At 44.1% G+C, this 21,784-nt stretch overlaps 1 protein-coding gene and 1 long non-coding RNA gene across 3 annotated transcripts in view; one reads left to right on the top strand and one right to left on the bottom strand.

Annotated features, from left to right (window-relative positions):
* LOC106505194 overlaps window positions 1-20,176 on the top strand; it is a 44,254-nt gene extending 24,078 nt beyond the window's left edge. Inside the window, exons 1-2 of one of the 2 annotated variants that reach the window (XR_002336410.1) lie at window positions 16,140-17,391; window positions 17,667-20,176. This is a non-coding gene — a long non-coding RNA (uncharacterized LOC106505194). Of the gene's footprint in view, window positions 1-16,139; window positions 17,392-17,666 lie in introns of those variants that run through there. The other variant, XR_001299360.2, reaches the window with a different exon arrangement.
* Window positions 19,214-21,784, bottom strand: part of LOC100510975 (coiled-coil domain-containing protein 3) — a 91,813-nt gene continuing 89,242 nt past the window's right edge. The window contains exon 3 of the mRNA XM_005668195.3: window positions 19,214-21,100. Coding sequence (XP_005668252.1) covers window positions 20,834-21,100 — 267 coding nt within the window. The 3' untranslated portion in view covers window positions 19,214-20,833. The remainder of the gene's footprint in view (window positions 21,101-21,784) is intronic.

Genomic DNA, 21,784 nt, shown 5'->3' with positions numbered 1-21,784 from the left:
CCTAAAGGTGTTCCTAAGAGTATTAACTAATATACGTGAATTAACCAATAGGGAGACATGAAGGCAAAGGGAAAACTTATCAAAATTTCCATTATTCTAGAAGAGGTCAGAGTTCATAGGTTGATAGAAATCATGATCTCTGAAGGGAGATGTTAGAATTTGTTCTTCTGAAATATTGTTTATGTCTCTTTTTAGTCTGATGAAAATCTCTTTTTCACTAATCAGCTAGTATAATGAAGTGATGGATGCATCTGTATATAATCAATCACAGTATTTTGGAAGGGAAAATCTGAAAAGGGAGGGCTTAAATCTTTGCAGTTTCCACGAAAGAAAAGCTGGTGACCCTCTCCGCCAAAACCGTGCTGATATTTGATTATTTGAGAGCCAGAAAATGGGAAGCACTTGTGTGCAATTTGTTGGCTGGTTGGCATTTGGTGTCAGATACCAAAATGGTAAAGATGAGTTGAGAGTAGAGTCTTTTCCTTGGAAATGTAAGAACAGTGGTTTGTGAAATGCTATGCGGTCACTTTTTTTTTTTTTTTTTTTGCTGTCCTTTGAGGGTTACCATGTTTCTTTCTTTTTTTTTTTTTTTTTTTTTTTTTTTTTTGCCTTTTCTAGGGCCGCTCCCTCGGCATATGGAGGTTCCCAGGCTAGGAGTCTAATCAGAGCTGTAGCCGCCGGCTTACACCACAGCCACAGCAATGTGGGATCTAAGCTGCGTCTGCAACCTACATCACAGCTCATGGCAATGCCGGATCCTTAACCCACTGAGCAAGGCCAGGGATCGAACCTGCAACCTCATGGTTCCTAGTTGGATTCATTAACCACTGAGCCATGACAGGAACTCCTACCATGTTTCTTTTTATCCGCCCACTACCCTCCAAAAAAAGGAGGACAATAATCCTCCTTGAAATCCTTGAAAGCCCCAATGCAAAGGCAAAATTGAACATCGCCCAGTTACGTGGGTTGAAACACGTAACCTCAATTGACTTAGGATTTTTAAAGCAGAAATAGATTCTATGTGATGGGAGTTGGACTGTGGAAGAATCTTCTTGTTCTTTCCTAGTCTTTCTTTTTTTTTCTATTTAATGTTCATAGCACTTTAATTCATTAAAGCAAATGACACAAACAAATAACCCTCAAGAAGACAGTGGTACCGTCGGTCCTTGCTATTCACAGTTCTGTACTTGGGCATTCATCTACTCACTAAAACTCACTTGCAACTCCAAAATCAATATTTCCAAGCCTTTTCAAAGGTCATTCATGGACATAGCCATGCATGCTCAGAGCAGTGGAAAATTTGAGTCACCCAGTGCACATGTTCTCTACTGAAGTTGAAGGCAGGACCCTTCTTCTCCTATATGAAAATCTCTCTCTCTCTCTCTCTCTAACTAGCACCATGTTTTTGGCATTTTTGTGCACTGGGTTGATAATTTTTCCTAGTCTTTCTTAGCTGACAGCCAGTTGTACCTTCTCCCACCCTTGAGGCCTCCCACCCCACCCCTCATCAGTGATCCCGCTGCATGCCACTGGTGGGCCATCCGTCAGGATGAGTGCAGATGAAGGAGGGTTGCCGAAAGCCCAGCCTTGTACTGCTTACTGGGGTGGATGATGGATGGGATGAATATTGTGTAGTGATGGCAGGACAAATACTCTACTCATCATCATTGATGCTCATGATCAAAACAAGAAAAATTTATGGAGACTTAAAAAAATTATGATGCCTAACTGATGTGTTGTTTTCCTCTCAGAAATCCCCATGGTGTACAGTTCTTGGCAAGCAGGCAGACGAGGTGGGTGTGAAGGGCTTTTGCTCTGGGACATTGACAGGGGTTACCTGGAGGAGAGTGTGGAAGGGCTAGGCTGGTCTCTCTCTCCATTAGATGCTTAGAAAAATTTTCCACTTGGCTTTGGATTGGGTAACCCAGAGATTTACAATAACCTCTGTCTTCCAAACTAAACACTTGGGGCTGTGTTATGAACTCTAAGTAAAAACTGCCTTGAGGGATCCAAAGCAAAATCACACCTAAGGAAGAAAGCCAGTTTTAAGTGCTGCTTGCAACCAACAAGGTTGGGGGTAGGTAGAACTGCTCTTTGGAAGAAATCCATGTACTTGAGCAAGTGTAAAAAAAGACTGCTTGATGTCTTTTCCAGGGGCTGTGTTGGAAAGCAAATAAAGATATAAAGACCGCAGATAGATTGATCACTTTTTAAATTTACTGATGGGGAAACTAGTACAGAGATGCTAAATCATCTCCATAATATTGTAGAAAAAACATTCACAAGCGACAAGAATAAAAGTCAGGACTGTGGGTTTGCTTCTTACATTGATGGCCTTCTGCTTCTTCCATCATGGAAAGTTTGCCAGGGGATCCTGGACCAGCAGCAGAGAATGCTATTGACTGAACATTTGTGTTCCCTCCCATGTTGAAAATGATCCCCAGTGTGATGGTATTTGAAGATGGGGTCTTAGGGAGGTGATTAGGTCATGAGGATGGACCCCTCATGAGGGAATTATAGTAAGTTACATGGAAAGAGGGTGCTTCCTCTGCCTCTGCTCTCTGTTATTTAGAAGAAAGCCATGTGCAACCCGGAAAAAGAGCCCTCATGACACAAGATCTAGGTATCTCAATCTTGGACTTCTGAGCTTCTAGAACTGTGAAAAAAAGTTTGTTAACCCTCCTAGCCTATGCTATTCTGCTGTTGTAGCCCAAAATAAGAGAGGGCTAGAGAAGGATTTTGAATATGGAGTTGTCCTCAAATCTTTAGTTCCCTTTTACCCTGGATTTCTATCTGCTTTTGATTGAATCTTACAGATTCTTTGTTGGATGTTGGACTAGTGTTTCTGCGACTTTCAGCTACTTCTGAGGTTGCCAGTTTTCCTTCATAAAAATACCCAGCCATGGAAATGGTAGAGATAGTGACAAAAATGAGTCAATAGGACATAATGAAGGTCATATACGAAAGCCCACAGCTAATGTTATATTTAACAGTAAGAGCCAAAAGCTTTTCTTCTAAGATCAGAAAAAAGAGAAATATGGGTACTCTCACCCACTCTAACATTGCATTGGAAGCCCTAGCCATCGCAATTAAGCAGAAAAAAAAAAAAAAAGAAATGTATCCAAATAGGAAAAGATGAAGTAAAATTGTCTGTTTACAGATGACATGATTTTAAACATAGAAAGCCCAAAGATTCCACTAAAGAAATGCTTAGAACTAATAAATGAATTCAGTGAAGTTGCAGGATACAAAATCAACTACAAAAACTCAGCTGTCTTACTATATATTAACAACAAACTATCCAAAAAAGAAATTAGAAGAAACCCTTTACAATAGCATTTAATACTACAAAGTGTTTAAAAATATATTTAACCAAGGAGGTGAAAGATTAGTACACTGAGATATTGATGAACAAGTTGAAGAAGATACAAACAAATGGAAAGATATCTCATGTTTATGAATTGGAAGAATTAATATTGTTAAAATGTCCATACTACCCAAAACCATCTACAGATTCAGTGTAATTCCTATCCAAATTGCAATGGCATTTTCATAAAACTAGAAAGAAATCCTAAAATTTGTATGGAACCACAAAAGTCCCCAAATAGCTAAAACAATCTTGAGCAAGTTGAAAAAAGCTGGAGGCATCACACTGCTTGATTTAAAAATATACTATGGGGAAATTCGCCTGTGGTGCAGCAGATTAAGGATCTGGCATTGTCACAGCAGTAGCTTGGATCACCTTTATGGTTTGGGTTTGATCCCTGGCCTAGGAACTTGCACATGCTATGGGTATGGCCAAAACAGAAAATAAAAAATTAAAATATACCACAAAGACATAGTAATCAAAACAGTCTGTTAGTAGCATAAAAATAAACATTTATACCAATAGAATAGAAAGCCCAGAAATAAACCCATACATTTACAATAAACTTATCTTATACAAAGGGGCCAAAAATACACAGTGGGGGAAGGAAAATGGTGTTGGGAAAATTGGATTCAGATTTCATTCAGAAGAATGAAATTAGACTCTTATTTCACACCATATACAGAAATTAACTCAAAATAAAGACTTCAATGTAAGACCTAAAGTTATAAAAGTACTAGAAAACAGAGGAAAAGCTTGGCATTGGTCTGGGCAATAATTTTTTAAATACAAACTCAAAAGCACAAGCAACAAAAGCAGAAATTGACAAATGGCATTGCATTAAAATAAAAAGCTTCTTCATATTAAATTAATATTGAGTGAAGAGACAACCTATTGAATGGGAAAATATTTTGAAACCATGTATCTGATAAGGGGTTAATATCTAAAATATATAAGAAACTCATAAAAAAGCAAGAAAACAAATAATTTTAAAATGAGCAAAGGATCTGAATAGGCACTTCTCAAAAGAAGACAAACAAGTGACCAGCAGTTATCTGAAAAGGTACTCAGCATCACTAATTGTCAGTGAATGTCACCTCTCCCCTTTTAGACTGGCTGTTGTCAAAAAAGACAAAAGATAAGTGTTGGTGAGGATGCAGAGAAAAGGGAACCTTTGCTCACTATTGGTGAGATTTGTCAATTGGTACAACCATTATGGAAAACAGTATGGAGGGGCTTCATAAAATTAAAACTAGGACCACCATGTGATCCATCCGTCCTACCTCTGGGTATATATCTAAAGGAAATGTAATCAGCATCTCAAAAAGAGATCTGCACTCCCACATTTATTGCCACATTTGCAGTCGCCAAGATGTGGAAATAGCCTAGGTGTCGACCAACAGATGAATGGATTAAGACACACACACACACACACACACACACACACACACACACACACACACACACACACACACGTTATTCAACCTTGAAGAGAAAGGAATTCTATCATTTGTGATAACATCGGTGAGCCTAGAAGACATTACATTAAGTGAAATAAACCAGACACAGAAAGTCAAATACTGCATATGTCCTGTATATAATAATCTAAAAAAGGCACACTCTTAGAAGCAGAGAGTAGAATGGTGTTTACCCCAAGCTGGAGGGAAGGGGAAATGGAGAAATAAGTAAGTTGTGGATGTGTGTATACAGCAGGCGACTACAGTTAAAAATACTGTGCTGTATAACTGATATTTGCTACGAGAGTAGATAGATATATACATATATATATATTTTTTTTATTTTATTTTTTTTGGCCTCACTTGCAGTATGTGGAAATTCCCAGGGGCCTAGAGGTTGAACCTGTGCCACAGCAGTGACCCAGGCCACTGCAGTGACAGCACCGGGAGCTTAACCTGCTGAGCCATGAGGGAGCTCCCACAGGAATGATTTTACACCGTTGAGTTATTAAAGCCGTTTGAGGCAAGAAAGCTCTCAGGTGGCTCCCACAGATCCCCAGCTCCTGGTGGTGTGTCCTTTGTGTTGTCCTCCCTTTGGGCGTGTGTAGGACGTGTGACTGGATTCTAATCAATGGAATTTACAGCCAGTGGGCTATTGGAAAGGGAAGGGCTATCACTTCCTGGGTCAGGTTACATAAAACTGTAGCTTCCGTTTTATGTGTGGACTTTCTTATTCTCTTGGCTTGTGTGCCTTGATGAAGTGAACAGCAGCGCTGGAGCAGCCACATGGTAAGGAACTGGGGGCAGCCTCCAGCCAATAGTCAACAGCCAGCTAGGAACTAAGGGCCTCAGTTCAAGAGCCTGCAAGGAACCAATCTTTTCTTTTTTTTTTTTGTCTTTTTAGGGCCACACCTGCGGCATATGGAGGTTCCCAGGATAGGGGTCGAATCCCAGCTCTAGCTGCCGGCCTACACCACAGCCGTAACAGTGTGAGATCCAAGCCATGTCTGCAGTCTACACCACAGCTCATGGCAATGCTGGATCCTTAACCCACTGAGCGAGGCTGGGGATTGAACCCTCGTCCTCATGAATACCAGTTGGGTTGGTTACCACTGAGCCAGGACAGGAACTCCAAGGAACCAATCTTAACAACAACCATGGGAGTTTGGAAATAAAGTCAAGCCTTCAGATAAGACCTTAGCACTGGCCAGTTTCTCAGCTGCAGCCTTATGACAGTCCCTGAACCAGAGAACGCAGGGAAGGCATGCGAGGCGCTTGACCCCTGGAAACTATGAGATAATAAATGTGTCTTGCTTTAAGTAGTGAAACAATGCACCATGTATAATCTCACAGTTTTACTCCATTGTTAGTAATTACAAGTTACTTACTAAGCATGTGGTACTTTTTTACATAGCAATAGATGGCCAATGAATCAGTCTGAAATATTTGCATTTGGATCAGTTTACCAATATTCAGAGGTGCTCCCAGTAATCCTCTTACCAAAAGGGCTTCCCCAAATAATTTCTTCCCGCTAGAATAAAGTGTTTATTCTGAACATAGAGAACCTGTTTTACCCACAAAGCAGTGACTTATCAGTCTTTGCTGCATATCATCATCAGATCAGAGGTGCTTTGTTTTGACTTGTTTTTAATGTCGAGGCTGGCGCCCCAGCCAGGTAGGAAGGGGGCAGATGGACAGGCATCCTTTTATTTATCTCTCCCCAGTTGTTCCAAATGGGCTGCCAGGCTGGAGAACCATTAGTTTAGAGTCACATTATGTAATTGTCTGGCACTTTCAGGATGGCAATTTTATTCCTGTTTCTAGCATTCAAAGGTTCAGAAATATTGACGTTCACTCTGAGAGTGCCCAGCCCCACAATTAAATGTTTTTTAGGAGTTCCTGTCATGGCTCAGTGGTGAATGATCCTGACTGGTATTCATGAGAATGAGGGTTCGATCCCTGGTCTCACTCAGTGGGTTAAGGATCCAACGTTGCCACGAGCTGTGGTGTAAGTCGCAGACGCAGCTTGGATCTGGCGTGGCTGTGGTGTAGGCTGGCACCTACAGCTCCAATTCACCCCCTAGCCTGGGAACCTCCATATGCTACAGGTGTGGCCCTAAAAAGACAACAAGACAAAAAAAAAATGTTTTTCATTAAAAGAAAAAAAGACCTTTCAGTGTCTGCTTTGAATTTTCTCATTTTATTGGACAGGAAGACATGAACTGCCAGGCCATCCAGTTCATGCCAAGCCATCTGGCAAAAGGAGCTTCATCACTTAGGGACAGAGTGGGGCAGCCAACTCATGATCCCTTAGTGGGGAGCGGGATTAATTGGAAAAACACAGATAATCAAAAAGTTTCATTTCAGTTTCTTTGTTCAGCCTCCTCTTGGAGTCTTTAGCAAAAGCTGACAAAAACAGCAAACAGCCTCAGAGGGCTTGACATCCTGCACTGTGTTTGGCCTCTGCTGCCAAAGACAAGTCCTGTAGACACCAAGGGAGTGGCACAAGGGGCTTTTTCACCCCCTCCCCAGGAAGAAGCAGTGTCTGAGGAACTCCAAAATGATTTTCCACATAGTTATTGTCTTGCGTGTTGGTTGTGTAGGGTGGTGAGCTGATGTGAGATGGCGGGAAACATGCTCAAGGCTGTTTCCTACGGTCCCCGAGTCTAGGAGAGTTGGAAGCTAGAAAGGGATGAATCTTTCTGCAGAGGACACACAGCTTTGGGTAATGGCAGTTCAGCTGCTATAGGACATTAGTCCTGGAAGAGACTGTTCTGGCGGTAAGGGTTTCCTTGAAGCCCGCAGCTGACAGGACCCTGCAACCCATGGACGAATCCCCCTGGTCCCTGTTGGCCAAGGCTGAGCCAAGACGTTAGAGCAGGATGGAGAGGAAGAGGAGGAAGCCTGCGGGATGCAGGAATTGTCATCGTTTGTTTCTCTCCCTTCGTGTCTCCTGTGCTCACCATTCTGGGTATGCGATTCTGTCGTCTTCACTTCTTTATTTTTCCCTTGACAAGCATTCAGTATCACTCAGAATTCAGAGATGAAGTACCCACAGGCCCTGCCTTGCTCTGCCCCCGCGGAACCTCACAAGTTAACGGGAGGGACAGAAACAAGAACTTACCAGAAAGAAATGTGGTCAAACTCTGTAAAGGGAGTGTGCCCCAAATGCTATGGGGTTACAGAGGGAGCCGTGATTGATTCCAGTGTGGGGTTAGGGAAGGCTTCACAAGTCAGGGCTTGAACGGTGCTTAGTTGTTGCACAGTGTGAATGTAACAAACACCACGGACATGCGCACTTAAAATGGCTAGGGGAGTTCCCGTCATGGCGCAGCGGCAATGAATCCGACTGGGAACCATGAGGGTGTGGGTTCCATCCCTGGCCTCCCTCAGTGGGTTATGGATCCAGCGTTGCCATGAGCTGTGGTGTAGGTCACAGACACTGTGCAGATCTGGTGATGCTGTGGCTGTGGTGTAGGCTGGCAGCAACAGTTCCGATTGGACCCTAGCCTGGGAACCTCCATATGCCGCAGGTGCAGCCCTAAAAGGACAAAAGACAAAAGAAAAAAAGGCTAGGGATGCTGAGTTCCCATCGTGGCTCAGTGGAAACGAATCTGACTAGTATCCATGAGGAACGCAGTTTGATCCTGGCCTCGCTCAGTGGGTTAAAATCTGGCGTTGCCATGAGTTGTGGTGTAGGTTGCAGACACAGCTCGGATCTGGCATGGCTGTGGCATAGGTGGGCAGCTACATCTTTGATTCAGTCCTAGCCTGGGAACGTCCATGTGCCACAGGTGCAGCCCAAAAAAAAAAAAAAAAAAAAAAAGCTAAGATGCTACATTTTAAATGTTGTTTTTTTAAACCAAATTTTTAAAAATGATGCTTCACAAAACTTTCCAGCTAAGAGTAGACTGGATAAGCCAAGGCTTCTCAGGAGCTCCCCACTTCCACACTATAAAACTGTGAAGAATTACAGCAGTGGCTACAGGGAATGAGAATCATGACAGACTTTGAGCAAAGTTTGAAACTTGAATAAAGACGGAGATAAAGGGGACAAGGAGAGACCAGGACAGAGGCACGGGAATAGTATACGGAGAGACCTTGGGTGCGGAGTGAATTGGATCCAGTGTGGCTTAGGATCAGGGGTAGAATGAGGGTGCGGAGGCAGGAGGTACTGAGATGATGGTTTCTTTTTCTTACGGTAAAGTTTGTGTAGCAAAGACTCATATTTGAACCATTGCAAGGTATATAATTAAATGGGTTTTAGTGTATTCGCAATGTTGTGCAAACATCACCACTGCCTCGTTCCAAAACATTTTTATCATTCCAAAAGAAACCTGTGTCCATTTCCTGTTTGCCCCAGTCCCTGGCAACTGCTGACTGCATTTCTGCCCTTTTCTTTTTCTTCTTTCTGGGATTCCTATTATGTGAATGTTGATAAGCTTGGAGGTGTCCTGTGAGCCTTTTAAGCACTGCTCATTTTTCTATTTTTCTTCATTCCTTTTTATTTCTGTTTTTCAAACTGGATAGTCTTTTTTTTTTTTTTTTTCTTTTTAGGGCTGCACCTGGAGCATGTTGAAGTTCCCAGACTAGGGGTTGAACTGGAGCTGCGACTGAGGCTTACACCACAGCCACAGCAACACCAGATCCTTAACCCACTGTGGTCAGGGATCGAACCCATATCCTATAGAGATTACATAGGGTCCTTAACCTGCCAAGCCACATGGAAACTCCTCAGACTGGATAATCTTAATTGACTCATTTTAAGTTCACTTATTTGTTCTCTCCGTTCATATCTGCTGTTGGGCCCCTCTAGTGAATTTTCATTTCAGTTACTGTGCTTTTCAACTCCAGAATTTCTCTTGGGTTCCTTTTAATAATTTATACCTTTTATTGATATCCCTATTTGGTAAGATAATATTCTCATGGGTCCTATTTTGGTTACTATTTATATTTCCTTCCTTTGGTATTACTTAGCAGGAGAGGTTTCAGGGTTCCCTCTTTAACTTTCCTGCCATAGTAGCTTTAACCCCATGGTTCAGGGGTCCATTGTGGGCATCTGACAGGTGCCTAGAATGTCTATTCCAGCTGCATGCTTGGGAGCTAGGGAAGCTAATCACAGATTGGGTTCATAGACCCAGGAAACTTACTATGACACGGACTCGGGCCAGGACACCATGTACTATGGGTACCCCCCCTCCCATAAGCATCCCCTCTGACTGTTAGCTCAGGGAGAGCTCAGTACTATTCTCCAATCTTATAGAAGTTTTAGGGTTTCCCTTTCTTTGGCGTGCATTTACACTAGTGAGCACGTAGACGACCAGGAAGATTTATAGCATCCAGCCATGGGCTTTCCTTCAGGGTTTCTCATCAAGGGGCTCTGTGAACTCTCTTGGGTCTTGGAATCCGTTGAAGGACCATGACTAACCTGTAAATAGAGGCCTTTGTTGTATATATATACTTGTATATATACACATTGATATATGCATACTTGTATACATGTAAGTAATATACATAAATCAGCTATACATATAGCTGGTTTTTTGCATATTGATTTTGTATCCTACAACTTCATTTGTCTATTCTAACATTGTTTGGTGTAGTCTTTAGGGCTTTCTGTATATAATAGCCTGTTATCTGCAAACAGAGACAGTTTTACTTCTTCCAAGTGGATTTGGATGCTGTTTCTTTCTTTTTCTTGTGTAATTGCCAGGCTAGGATTTCCAGTACTCAGTTGAGTCCAAATGATCAGAGTGGGCGTCCTTGTCTTATTTTTCATCTTGGAAGATAAGCTTTCAGCTTTTCACCACTGAGCATGATCTTAGCTTTGGGTTTGTCACATAGGGCTTTTTATTATATTGAGATGCAGCCACTCTGTATCCACTTCGTTGAGAATTTCTATCATGAATGGATGTTTTTTTCTGCTTTATGGAGACAACTGTATTTATTTTTTATTTTGATAATGTGTATCACATTGATTTGTGGGTATTGAACCATGCTTGTATCCCTGAAATAAATCCCACTTGATCATGCTGTATGAACTCCTTAATGTATTGTTGTATTTGGTTGAATATTGAATATTGTTGATTTTTTGAGGATTATTGCTTGCATTTTCATCTGGGATACTGGTCTATAATTTTCTTTTCTTATCATGTCCTCATCTGCTTTTGGTATTAGGGTAATTCCAGCCTGGTAAAATGTGTTTACAAGTGTTCTCTCTCTTTTTTTTTTTCTTTTTTTCTTTTGTAGAAGAGTTTGTGAAGAATTGGTATTGGTTCTTAAATGTTTGGAAGAACACACCAGCAAACCCATCTAATCCTGGACTTTTTGTTGGGAGGTTTTTGATTATTGATGCAATTTCCTGACTAGTAATTGCTTTGTTCAGATTTTCTATTTCTTCATGATTCTGTCTTGGTAGGTTTTTTTAAGATTATGATTGGTTTCCAATGCTGTGCCAATTATTCTATACACCAGAGTGACTCAGTCTTATACACAGACACACGCACACATATACGCACACATATATATATACACTCTTTTTAAAATATTCTTTTCCATCATGGTCTGTCCCAGGACACTGGATATAGTTCCCAGTGCTGTAAAGCAGGACCTTATTGTTTATCTATTCTAAATGTAATAGTTTGAATCTACTAACCCCAAACTCCCAGTCCCTCCCACTTCTTCCCCCACCCTCTTGGCAACCACAAGTCTGTTCTCTACATCTATGAGTATTTTTTTGTCCTTTTTTTTTTTTCTTTTTGGTCTTTTTAGGGTGGCACTCGTGGCATATGGAAGTTCCCAGACTAGGGGTTGAATCCAAGCTGTAGCTGCTGGCCTACACCACAGCCACAGCGATGTAGGATCCAATCTGCGTCTTTGACCTACACCACAGCTCAAGGCAACGCTGGATCCTTAACCCACTGAGCGAGGCCAGGGATTGAACCTGAGTTCCTCATGGCTACTAGTCAGATTCATTTCCACTGAGCCACGACGGGAACTCCTGCAGATGGGTTTATTTGTGTCATATTTTAGGTTCCACACATAAGTGATATGATATAGTATTTGTCTTTATCTTTCTGACTTCACTTACTATGGTAATCTCTAGTTGCATCCATGTTGCTGCAAATGGCATTATTTCATTTTTTTTTTATGGGCCAGTAGTATCCCATTGTACATATGCACCACATCTTCTTAATCCATTCATCTCTTGATGGAGTCTCAGTAGGTTTTATCTTTCTAGGAATATATGCGTTTATTCTAAATTGTACAATTTGTTGGAATATAATTATACATAGTAGTCTCTTAGGATCCTTTGTATTTCTGTGATATCTGTTGTAAATTTCTGTTGTAAAATTTCATCTTTAATTTCTGATTTTATTTATTTGAGTCTTTTTTTTTCTCTTGGTGGGTATAAAGATTTGTTTATCTTTTCAAAAACTAGCTCTTAGGGAGTTCCCATCGTGGCGCAGTGGTTAACGAATCTGACTAGGAACCATGAGGTTGCGGGTTCGATCCCTGCCCTTGCTCAGTGGGTTAAGGATCCGGTGTTGCTGTGAGGTGTGGTGTAGGTTGCAGACGCGGCTGGGATCCCGAGTTGCTGTGGCTCTGGCGTAGGCTGGCAGCTACAGCTCCAATTAGACCCCTAGCCTGGGAATCTCCATATGCCGCGGGAGCGGCCCAAGAAATGGCAAAAAGACGAAAAACAAAAAAACAAGAAAAAACAAAACCAAAAAAAACTAGCTCTTAGTTTCATTGATTTTTTTTTTTTTTTTTTGTCATTGTGATCTCTATTTCATTTATTTCTGCTCTGATCTTTGTTATTTTCTTCCTTATACTAACATTGGGCTTAGTGTGTTCTCTTTCTAATCACCTGAAGTAAAAATTTGCTTATTTGAAAATCTTGTTTCTTAAAGCAGGCATTTATCACTTGAACATCTTACCTATAACTGCTTTTGCTGCATCCCATGTTTTGGTATGTGTGTTTCTGTTTTCATTTGTCTCATGATATTTAAAAATTTCTTTTAAAATTTCTTCTTTGACCCATTGATTGTTCCGTAGAATCTTATTTCCTCCTTACCTCTAACTTTTGACAATTTTAATTACAGTATATCTCTCTGAGTCTCTTCATAGTCATGCTTTTTCAGATTGAGGCTTCCTGCATCTGGATGCCTGCTTCTTTCTTCAAGTTAGGGAAGTTTCAGCCATTTCTTTGAATTATCTTTCTATTCCCTTATCCCTCTCTTCTTTTATAATTGTGTATGTTAGTCTGTTGGATAGTGTTCCTAAGTCCCTCAAGTTTTTTTCAATCTTTTGTCTTTTGTCCTTATGATTAGATGAATTTTACTGCCCTATCTTAAGCTCATGGATTTTTGTTTTGCATTTTAGGACCACACCCATGGCTTGTGGCAGTTTCCAGGCTAGGGGTCAAATTGGAGCTACTACAGCTGCTCCCTCCTGTCTTCTTTGTTCTCTTCCTTTGTGATCTGATGATTTTCCTGAATGGTATGCTTAGATTTCTTTATCTTTTGTGTGTCTTCTCTAGGGCTATGTGGTGTAGTCACCACAAGGCTTACATAAAACATCTAGACGTTACAACAGTCTATTTTTAAGCTGATAACAGCTTAAGTTTGAATGGTTCTAAAACCACATTTTACCTCTCCCCTCATACCACATTTTGTTTTTGATGTCACATTTGCATCTTAAGTATACATTAATGAAGTATTGTAATTATAGTTATTTTTACTATTTTGCCTTTTAATCTTCGTGTTAGTTTTATAAATGATTACCGCACCGCCGTTACAGCATTAGATTATCCTGAATTTGACTACACATGTACCTTTCTCAGAACAATTTTTCCTTTCGTATGTGTTTCCTGCTACTAATTAGTGCCTTTTTGTTTCAGCTTAAGTCTTTTTAACATTTCTTGTGGGGTCAGTCACTTGGTGCTAAACTCATTCAGTTTTTGCTTCTCTGAAAAACTAGCTCTCCTTCAATTAGAAGGGAAACTGAAACACAACTGATGTTTGTATATAGATTTTGGATCTTGCAACTTGACTGCATTTGTTTATTCTAATAGTTTTTTTCTGGTGGAGTCTTCGGGGTTTTATATGAAATACGTTCTCCAATTCCGAAGGACAGCTTTGCTGAGTACATTATTATTGGCTGGTGGATTTTTTTTCTTTCAGGAGTTTGAATACACATCCCAGTCCCTCTGGCCTGCAAAGTTTATCTTTAAAAGATCTGATAAATTTATGTGGGTTCCCTTGTATGTAACCAGTTGTTTTTTCTCTTGCTGCTTTTAAGATTTTCTCCTTACCTTTAACTTTTGACAATTTAATTACAATATGTCTCTATGAGTCTCTTTGTACTCATTCTTTTTCAGATTTAGGCTTCCTGCATCTGGATGCCTGCTTCTTTCTTCAAGTTAGGGAAGTTTCAGCCATTTCTTTGAATTATCTTTCTATCCCTTATCCCTCTCTTCTTTTATAAATGTGTATATAAGTCTGCTGGATAGTGTCCCATAAGTCCCTCAAGTTTTTTTCAATCTTTTGTCTTTTGTCCTTATGATTAGATGAATTCTACTGCCCTATCTTAAGCTCATGGATTTTTTTTTTTTTTTTTTTTTTTTTTTTTTTTTTTTTTTTTGCATTTTAGGGCCACACCCATGGCTTGTGGCAGTTCCCAGGCTAGGAATCAAATTGGAGCTACAGCTGCTGACCTACACCACAGCGATGCAGGATCTAAGCCTGTGTCTGTGACCTACACCACAGCTTATGGCAATGCCAGGTCCTTAATCCACTGAGCGAGGCCAGGGATTGAACCTGTGTCCTTATGGATGCTGGTCATGTTTGTTAACTGCTGAGCCTCAACAGTATCTAGTTGCTATCGAAGCGGCTGTTGAATTTTTCAGTTATTATATTCTTCAGCCTCGTGATCGGATTGGTGCTTTTTAATACTCTGTCAGCTTTGTTCGTGTTTTGCTCTCCTGCCCTCAGTGCACATCCTTATGTCTGTTAATTGAAAGGTCAGGTAACTTACTCATCTCTGTAATATTAAGGTCTGTTTCTGAGGTTTCATCTTGTTTTTTCGTTTGGAATATATTTGTGCCTTTCTTCATTTTTCTTAACACTCTGTGTTTGTTTCTGTGCATTAGATAATGCAGCCTCCTTTCCTGGTCTTCACGGAGTGGTCCTGTGTGGGAGATGAATCTATCAGCCTCCTGTAAGCTTTGTGATGGTCCAAGCCACCATCCGTGTTCCTAGCACCTCTCAGTACTTGTCAGGGTCCCAAAGGGGAGGAGCATAGTCAGCTCCTACATGCAGGCTGCGTGGATCCTCAGGCAACAGCTGGGAGAGTATGTAGGTGGGCATCTCCCGGGGAGAAATGGGAGGTGGTGTCTTTGCCTGCTCCAGGTGTGTAGCTGTGCGATGGGGAGAGGGGTGTCCTCCTGAGTCCGTGAAGAACCACTTTTTTGCTCCACAAATGCAAGACCTATTTGTTAACAGAACCAAGCAATTTGGCTGCTTGAACCTCAGGTGGTTGCCACAAAAGCTGGGGCACAGCCGACTGCACAGTCTCCTTCCAGGGAGGTAACTAGCCACCTGGAGCAGGCTAGCAGGAGAGAGGAGATGTGTCTGGTTTCAAGGAGGATCATGGGCAGCCTCTAGGTTGAAGGCTGACCCTTGGGCAGGAGCTTTTGAACTAATGCAGATAGACCCCTTTCGTGGAAAGACTGAGAGGTGGGCATTTCTTTCTGTTCCCTCTCTATTGAGCTCTGTGGGACTAGCCAGTTTAAAACTGCCTCTGCTTTCTGTAGTCCCACTGAGGCAGAATATCAACTCGGGTAGTCAGTGTAGGAGCATGGGCTTCGATGCCTTCTTTGATCTGGCTATTGATGAACTTTTGTGGCTTAAGGGCTCCAGGCAGTAACATCCCCACAGCCCTCGTTTTATTATAGGAAATGGGCCTTCCGCACAGACTTTGTTTACTATGGAAGTGTGACTCTCTAGCCCACTCCTCAACTGATAAAAAAGGAGTGAGAGGAATGGTGACTTAATCTAAGGAAAGGAAAGGACCAAAAAGCCATCAAGCCTTGGGGACATTTCCAACCCTAAAACCCATATTGGACAAGGACTGATGTAGGTAATTGAGCAAGGCCAACGGGCGACAACCACATCTTTCTGGACCCCACGTTGGTACCCACCTCCCATCTTTAAGGAATAAAAACCTGTAAAGGACAACAGAGAAGGGGGGCTCTTCTCCCCCCTCCCAGCCTGTCCTGGGAGCTATTTGCTTTTCTTTAATAAAGACTTTGCTTGCTTGCTGCCTGTGCGTTCACGGAGTTCATTCTTCGACTGCCGTGAACAAGAACCCTGATTCCGGTAGCAACATCTTTCTGGTATCACTATGGGCCTTCTGAATGGAAGCCCTAGTGACAGTGCAGGCCAGGTGATCTGGGGACCCATCCCCTACCAGCAGCCACAAAATCTGGGGTGCAGGTGTAGGTACAGATTCTTTTCAAGGAAATACTGGCACCTTGGAGCAGGCAAGAGGGGACAGGGGTGGTATCCACTGGCTTCCCTGGCATTTGGGGAGGATGGCAGTCAGCCAGCCCCTAGATAGGTGCCCAGGTAAAAGCCTGACCCCCAGGCACCAGCTTTTAAAGCATCTAAACAGACCTCTTTCAGGGACAGACTAGCACTGCATGTTTTTTGTCTGCCCCCCCCCCCCGCGCCCCCCTGGCTGCCCCAATGTGAGTGCTTGAGCCCACGGACAACTGCTGCTTTGTTTGCTATAGTTGGTAGCTCTCGTGCACTCAACTCCATTGGCCTGGCGAGCTGGGTGTTGTAGGTGTGAGGTCCAAACCCTTCACCCTGCAAGGGGAGGCTGGCATGTGGGGATCCCTCCCCGTTACCTGGCTCTGTGCCAGGGCTTGGGTTTATGGCAAGAGGATGTCTCAACCTTTCCTACTCATTTCAACGTAATGGTTTTCTTTCTTCCCTCATTGTGTACAGGGTGCTTATTAGCCAGTTTCTTCCAGAAGGAACTCCTGTGTGTAGCTGTTCATGAGGTGTGTCCCTGGGAGGAGGGCAGTCAGGAGCCTTCTGTGTTGCCATCTGTAAATACAGCCTCAATACTTTCTGAACTGTGCTTCTGTTTTTGTGTTTCCTGGACTGGGCAGACCTGAGCGTGGCTGCCAGCTAAGGGCAGGATTCCCCAATAAAGAAAAGATGTATGATAAAAGAGGGAACATGGGTGGAGCCAGGTTTTGAGAGGAGCCATGTGAATTTGCAATAACAGGGAAAAGGGTTTGACCCTGGCTGTGGGCCAGGGCAATGTGCCTTCCTTTCAAATGAGGGGGAGGAGCGAGAGGCGGTAAACCAGAGGGCGTGAGTGTGGATGGGAAATGCTGCCGGTCACATCAGGAAACAAAGGCCATCAGCCACGGTGGCTCCTGACTGTGCACCCTGAGGGGATTCGGGATGGAGAGCCTCGAGATTGGCCCTTGATAGTTGAGATGCTTAGCAAAGGGATGACTGCAATGCGCCCAGACTCTTGCATCTTCCTGTAAGTACAAAAGCACTCAACGCATTACCTGGAGATGTCTGTTCTTTTAATGATCAGTAATCTTTTGATGGTCTATCTGGTTTTGTTTTTGCAAAAACTCCTATATATCCTGGCTCCTCCCGTAGCTCTAGGGAACAGTCCCTCAGAGCTGAGAGGTGCCTGAGTTTACGTCCTCAGTCTGTGGACTAGATGGAACATGCGTCTCAACCTTTAGGTTGGGCGTTTTGTTGAAGTCAACCCCGGGAAGGTGAGGAAACACATTTCTCCTGGTATAGATTTTGCTGGTACATTTGAGACCAACCAACTCCTGAATGTGAAAGAAAGGCGGCTCAGCCACAAGGAGAGTGGAAGAGAGCTGGAATACTGTGCGGCGACTGGAAAAGTTACAAGAAAATTACATGGAACCCACTAACCACTCTTACTTGTGACGTGCACTGGGCCTTTCTGGTGAGTACAATAAGGATTGTTACGAGTGATATCTGTTGTGTGAGGTGTGTGGCGTCATGCTAAGCATCTATGCGGGTAAATTCAATCCTCTGAACAGCCTTTACGGTAGAAGCGATTATTTCCCCTCCTACAGGTGAGCATGTGCAGAGAGAGAAAGGAGGATGCAGTGGGATCCTTGACTGGCCACCTGTTCGGGCTGGGCGCCCTGGGCAACTTAGTCTCGGGAAGCCCTAGCTTCCTCTGGGAGAATGAGCAGGATCACTGTTTACAAAATTATTAGGAATATTAAATGATGTGTGTGCAGGAGCCTAATGCATGCTGGGTACTTTTTAAAGAAAACCATCATAAAATGTGAACAGTGGCTCAGTTGTTGGCTCTGCATAGACACTGCGATCTGAGCTTGTTCTTTCTCCCCAGAGCAGGATGAAGACTTGCACCACAGAAGCAGGAACCCCTGTGAACGTCTCCTACCAGGTAGGTACCACATAGATGTGTGATGCAGCCTACTGTTAAAAAGTGTGTGTGTGTGTGGCGGGGGGCAGTAGTAGCAGAGACAGTGGCCCGAACCATGGTTCAGTGAAGGCTGACATTCCAACTTGGAGTGGAAGCCAAGAAATCTCATCCCTACATGAAGTGTGGCCCACATGCCACCAGTTTGTGACCCTGGGGACTCTGGTTTAAAGATGCTAGCTTATGGAGTTCCCATGGTGGCTACCTTGTCTCTGTGAGCATGTGGGTTCAATCCCTGGCCTGGCTCAGTGGGTTAAGGATCCGATGTTGCCGTAAGCTGTGGCATAGGTCACAGATGCAGCTTGGACCTGCTGTGGCTCTGGTGGAGCCGGCAGCTGTAGCTCTGATTCGACCCACCAGCCCTGGAAACTCCCATATGCCACCTGTGTGGTTAAACAACAAAAAATCTAAATTCCCTCTGCCTCTTACTTATTATATGACTTTGGCAAAGTCACTTTAGGTTCACTTAAGTGGAACTAAACCCTGGCCCACAGCTCAAGAGGCAGTGCTACAGTCGTCTGGCTAAACTGTGTCAATGCTCATGCGTTTTTCTCGGCTCAATAATTCCTGTTTGTACGTGAGCAGATGGCGAGGGCTGTGCTAAGATGACAGGGCAGCGGGTAGTGGGGCTCGGGGAGTTTACTTTGGCACAGATCCCAGGGTGCTGTGGGAGACACTGATTCATGTGCGTCCCTCATGAGGTGAGGCCAGGACAACCCTGCTTGTCTGCAGGTGTGTGGCGAGGTGGAAGCCCAGGGGGAGGGGGTTCATCTCACAGATGCGTCCCTGAGAGGATCTCCAAGGCCCTTCCAGGCCATCCTGCCATCTCCCTGCTCCAGAACAAACAGCCGTCACTGTACTGGTGTAGCCGAAACATTGCTGGTATTTATTGAAAAGGCAGAACGTGCTGCATCCGTAGAGATCCAGCTCCCACAGTTCTCCAGACATGGGCTGCACGTCACCCTTAGGCTTGTCATTCCCTCGGGTGGCAGCAAAACTGCTGTAGTGACACGTCCCCAGGAAGAATAAGCTAGAAGACGCGCCTTGTGTTCTACACGCTATGAAGGATTCGGTGATAAAGTGCTGGCAGAAGCTTGGCTAGGAAGGGCCCTGAGCAGAAGTCCCCATGCTGGGCAGTCCAGGGCATTGATTTCTCCCCTGTGGCCATCACCTGCCACCAAGACTCAGGTAACATAAGGCTTATGCCCCTGACAGGCTGCCAGAGCCACGGGGACGTGGTTTTTCTAAAGGCAGTAAGGCAGTGGATGGACATGTGACACTGGCATTGCCAATGGGAGGAGGGCGGGATCAGGCCCTGCGGTGTCTGGGGGAGTGGGGTGGGGTGTCCATGGAGAGCATGCCCTGCTGAGGGGCCAGCAGCTTCCACCTGGACCAGCCGGGAAGAGAAATTGGTTGGATTGGAGGATAACCAAGAGGTGGTCCCTGAAATGACTTCTTCGTCCCACAACTGGGCTCCATCCCGTGTGGCTAAGCCAAGGGCTCAGGTGTCGTCAGTACCTTTTACTCGCAATACTGTGTCTAAAGTTTTCTTTCCAATGACGATGAAGTGATTACACACAGGATCTGATGCAGTGAGAAGTGGGCTGATGTGCAGACACTACCCCAGGGTCTGGGCAGTCCTGGTGAGTGGGAAATACCTTCCTAAAGCAGCCAAGGCCAGACCGCCGGCACCAAGGCCTTTGGGACCCCAGATGGGGATGAGGCGAGGTCACCTGCTCCTAGGAGGTAAGGAAGTATCTTTGCACAACTGAAGTTCACAGCGTATTGGGTCAGCTTGCCTCAAATTCAGAGAAGTTGGAAGCAATTACTGCACAAACTGTAAGCTAGAATTTAGCAGTGGCTGAAATACTGTTCAGGCTCTTTCAACTTAGGAACGTGGTTTGATGAGACATGACAGGCCCATAAAGGCAATTCCCGAAGCCTCTGCAAGTCTGGGGAGCTGATGCTGGAAATCCCACATAATTCATCTTGTTTAATTACCTGCCACCCCATTCCCAACTCCATTCCCAGAACTGTAATAAGCTCATTAAGTCTTAATGACACCAGAAGGTTCCTTGACTTGCTTCCAATCATTCCTCCAAACTAATGGTTGTCCTGCAGCTCTAAGCTGAGACCACACTGCCTTTCTTCAGAAATCAAGGCCAAAGGCCTTGGGTTCTTTTACCTCTAGAGATTCTAAAGCGTTCTTTCCCTAATAAGTGTACTTTCCAGGCTGCTTCTGGAAGCTGAGGACAGTCCCCATGGCACCAAGGACAGATCTAGGAGCAGGCCAGGGAGGGACAGGAAGCCTGCAGCCAAGGAGACAGTGAGACTTGCCTTGGAAACCAACTAGATGCTACCGAATGCAGAATAAAAATATCATCTACAGGAGTTCTTGAACTATGGGCACGTACAAACCCGGCCTCCCTCTTTCACGCCCCGTGAGAGGCCCCCTCTGCGGCGGGAGGGCCCGGCTCCAGCCGCGCTACCCCCGCAGGTAGGGGGCACGCGCGGGCTCCTGCCCCAGCGCGTTGATGTGCGGGAGCGGGCCGGCCAGCTTCTCGCTCAGCTTCCGGTTCAGCAGCTCCAGGTGGCGGCCGTTCTTGCGCGCCTGCCGCAGGGACCTCCTGACCTTCTTCACCCGGTCCCGCAGCTGCTTGTTGCGCTTCTCCAGCGTGGCCACCTTCTGCTGCAGCTTCTTCACGTGGTCCTCCTCCTCAAACAGGGCCTTCTGCACCGAGGAGCACATGAGCTGGGGAGGAAGGCAGCAGAGGCGGGTGAGTTCAGAAAACCTGCCCAGGCTGAGGACAGCCCTGTGGCCCCCAAACCAGCACCAACGCAGCGCCTCTCCTTTGCTTTCTGTATCTGGAGGCCCGAGGTAATTTTGTTTTAAAAAGCTACTCCATGGTTTATCTTCTCATATGCTTACCAGTTTGCATCTCATTGATGCCCTGTTGGGATAGTGACTCTTTCGTGTTTTGCTCTCATTCACCGGTTCTGCCCGCTCATTTCTAATCTGGGTCCAAAACATTTTGCAGAAAAGCCAAAGCTTGAGGATCACCCAGCTGGAAGGGAAGCTGGAGCCCATAGAGGCCTTCAGCATATTTCCAGGAAAGGCTTTACCTGCCCTGAGGCACAAATACCTCATCTGGAGACCTTTCTAATCAATCTTGAGATCGGCTGGACGAGAATGTCTTTGAAAATGGAGATTTTGTTTCTAACGCAGGCCACCTTGGGTTCTTAAAAGAAAAAAGGAGATTCTAAATATTCGTCACTCCTATCCAAAAGGACAGAGCTCCAGTGAACCAAGAGGTAAAAGACCAAAACCTGAAATAGAAAAATGCACAGAGAACATGGATATGCCACCGGCAAGGAAATACCAATCTCTCAGTGTAGGAAAATCTACCCCGTACCCTAAGATACACACAAGGTAGAT

This window comes from Sus scrofa, chromosome 10, assembly GCF_000003025.6.
Source record: "Sus scrofa isolate TJ Tabasco breed Duroc chromosome 10, Sscrofa11.1, whole genome shotgun sequence".
Lineage (NCBI taxonomy): Eukaryota > Metazoa > Chordata > Mammalia > Artiodactyla > Suidae > Sus > Sus scrofa.
This window is presented reverse-complemented; position numbering and strand designations above follow the sequence as displayed.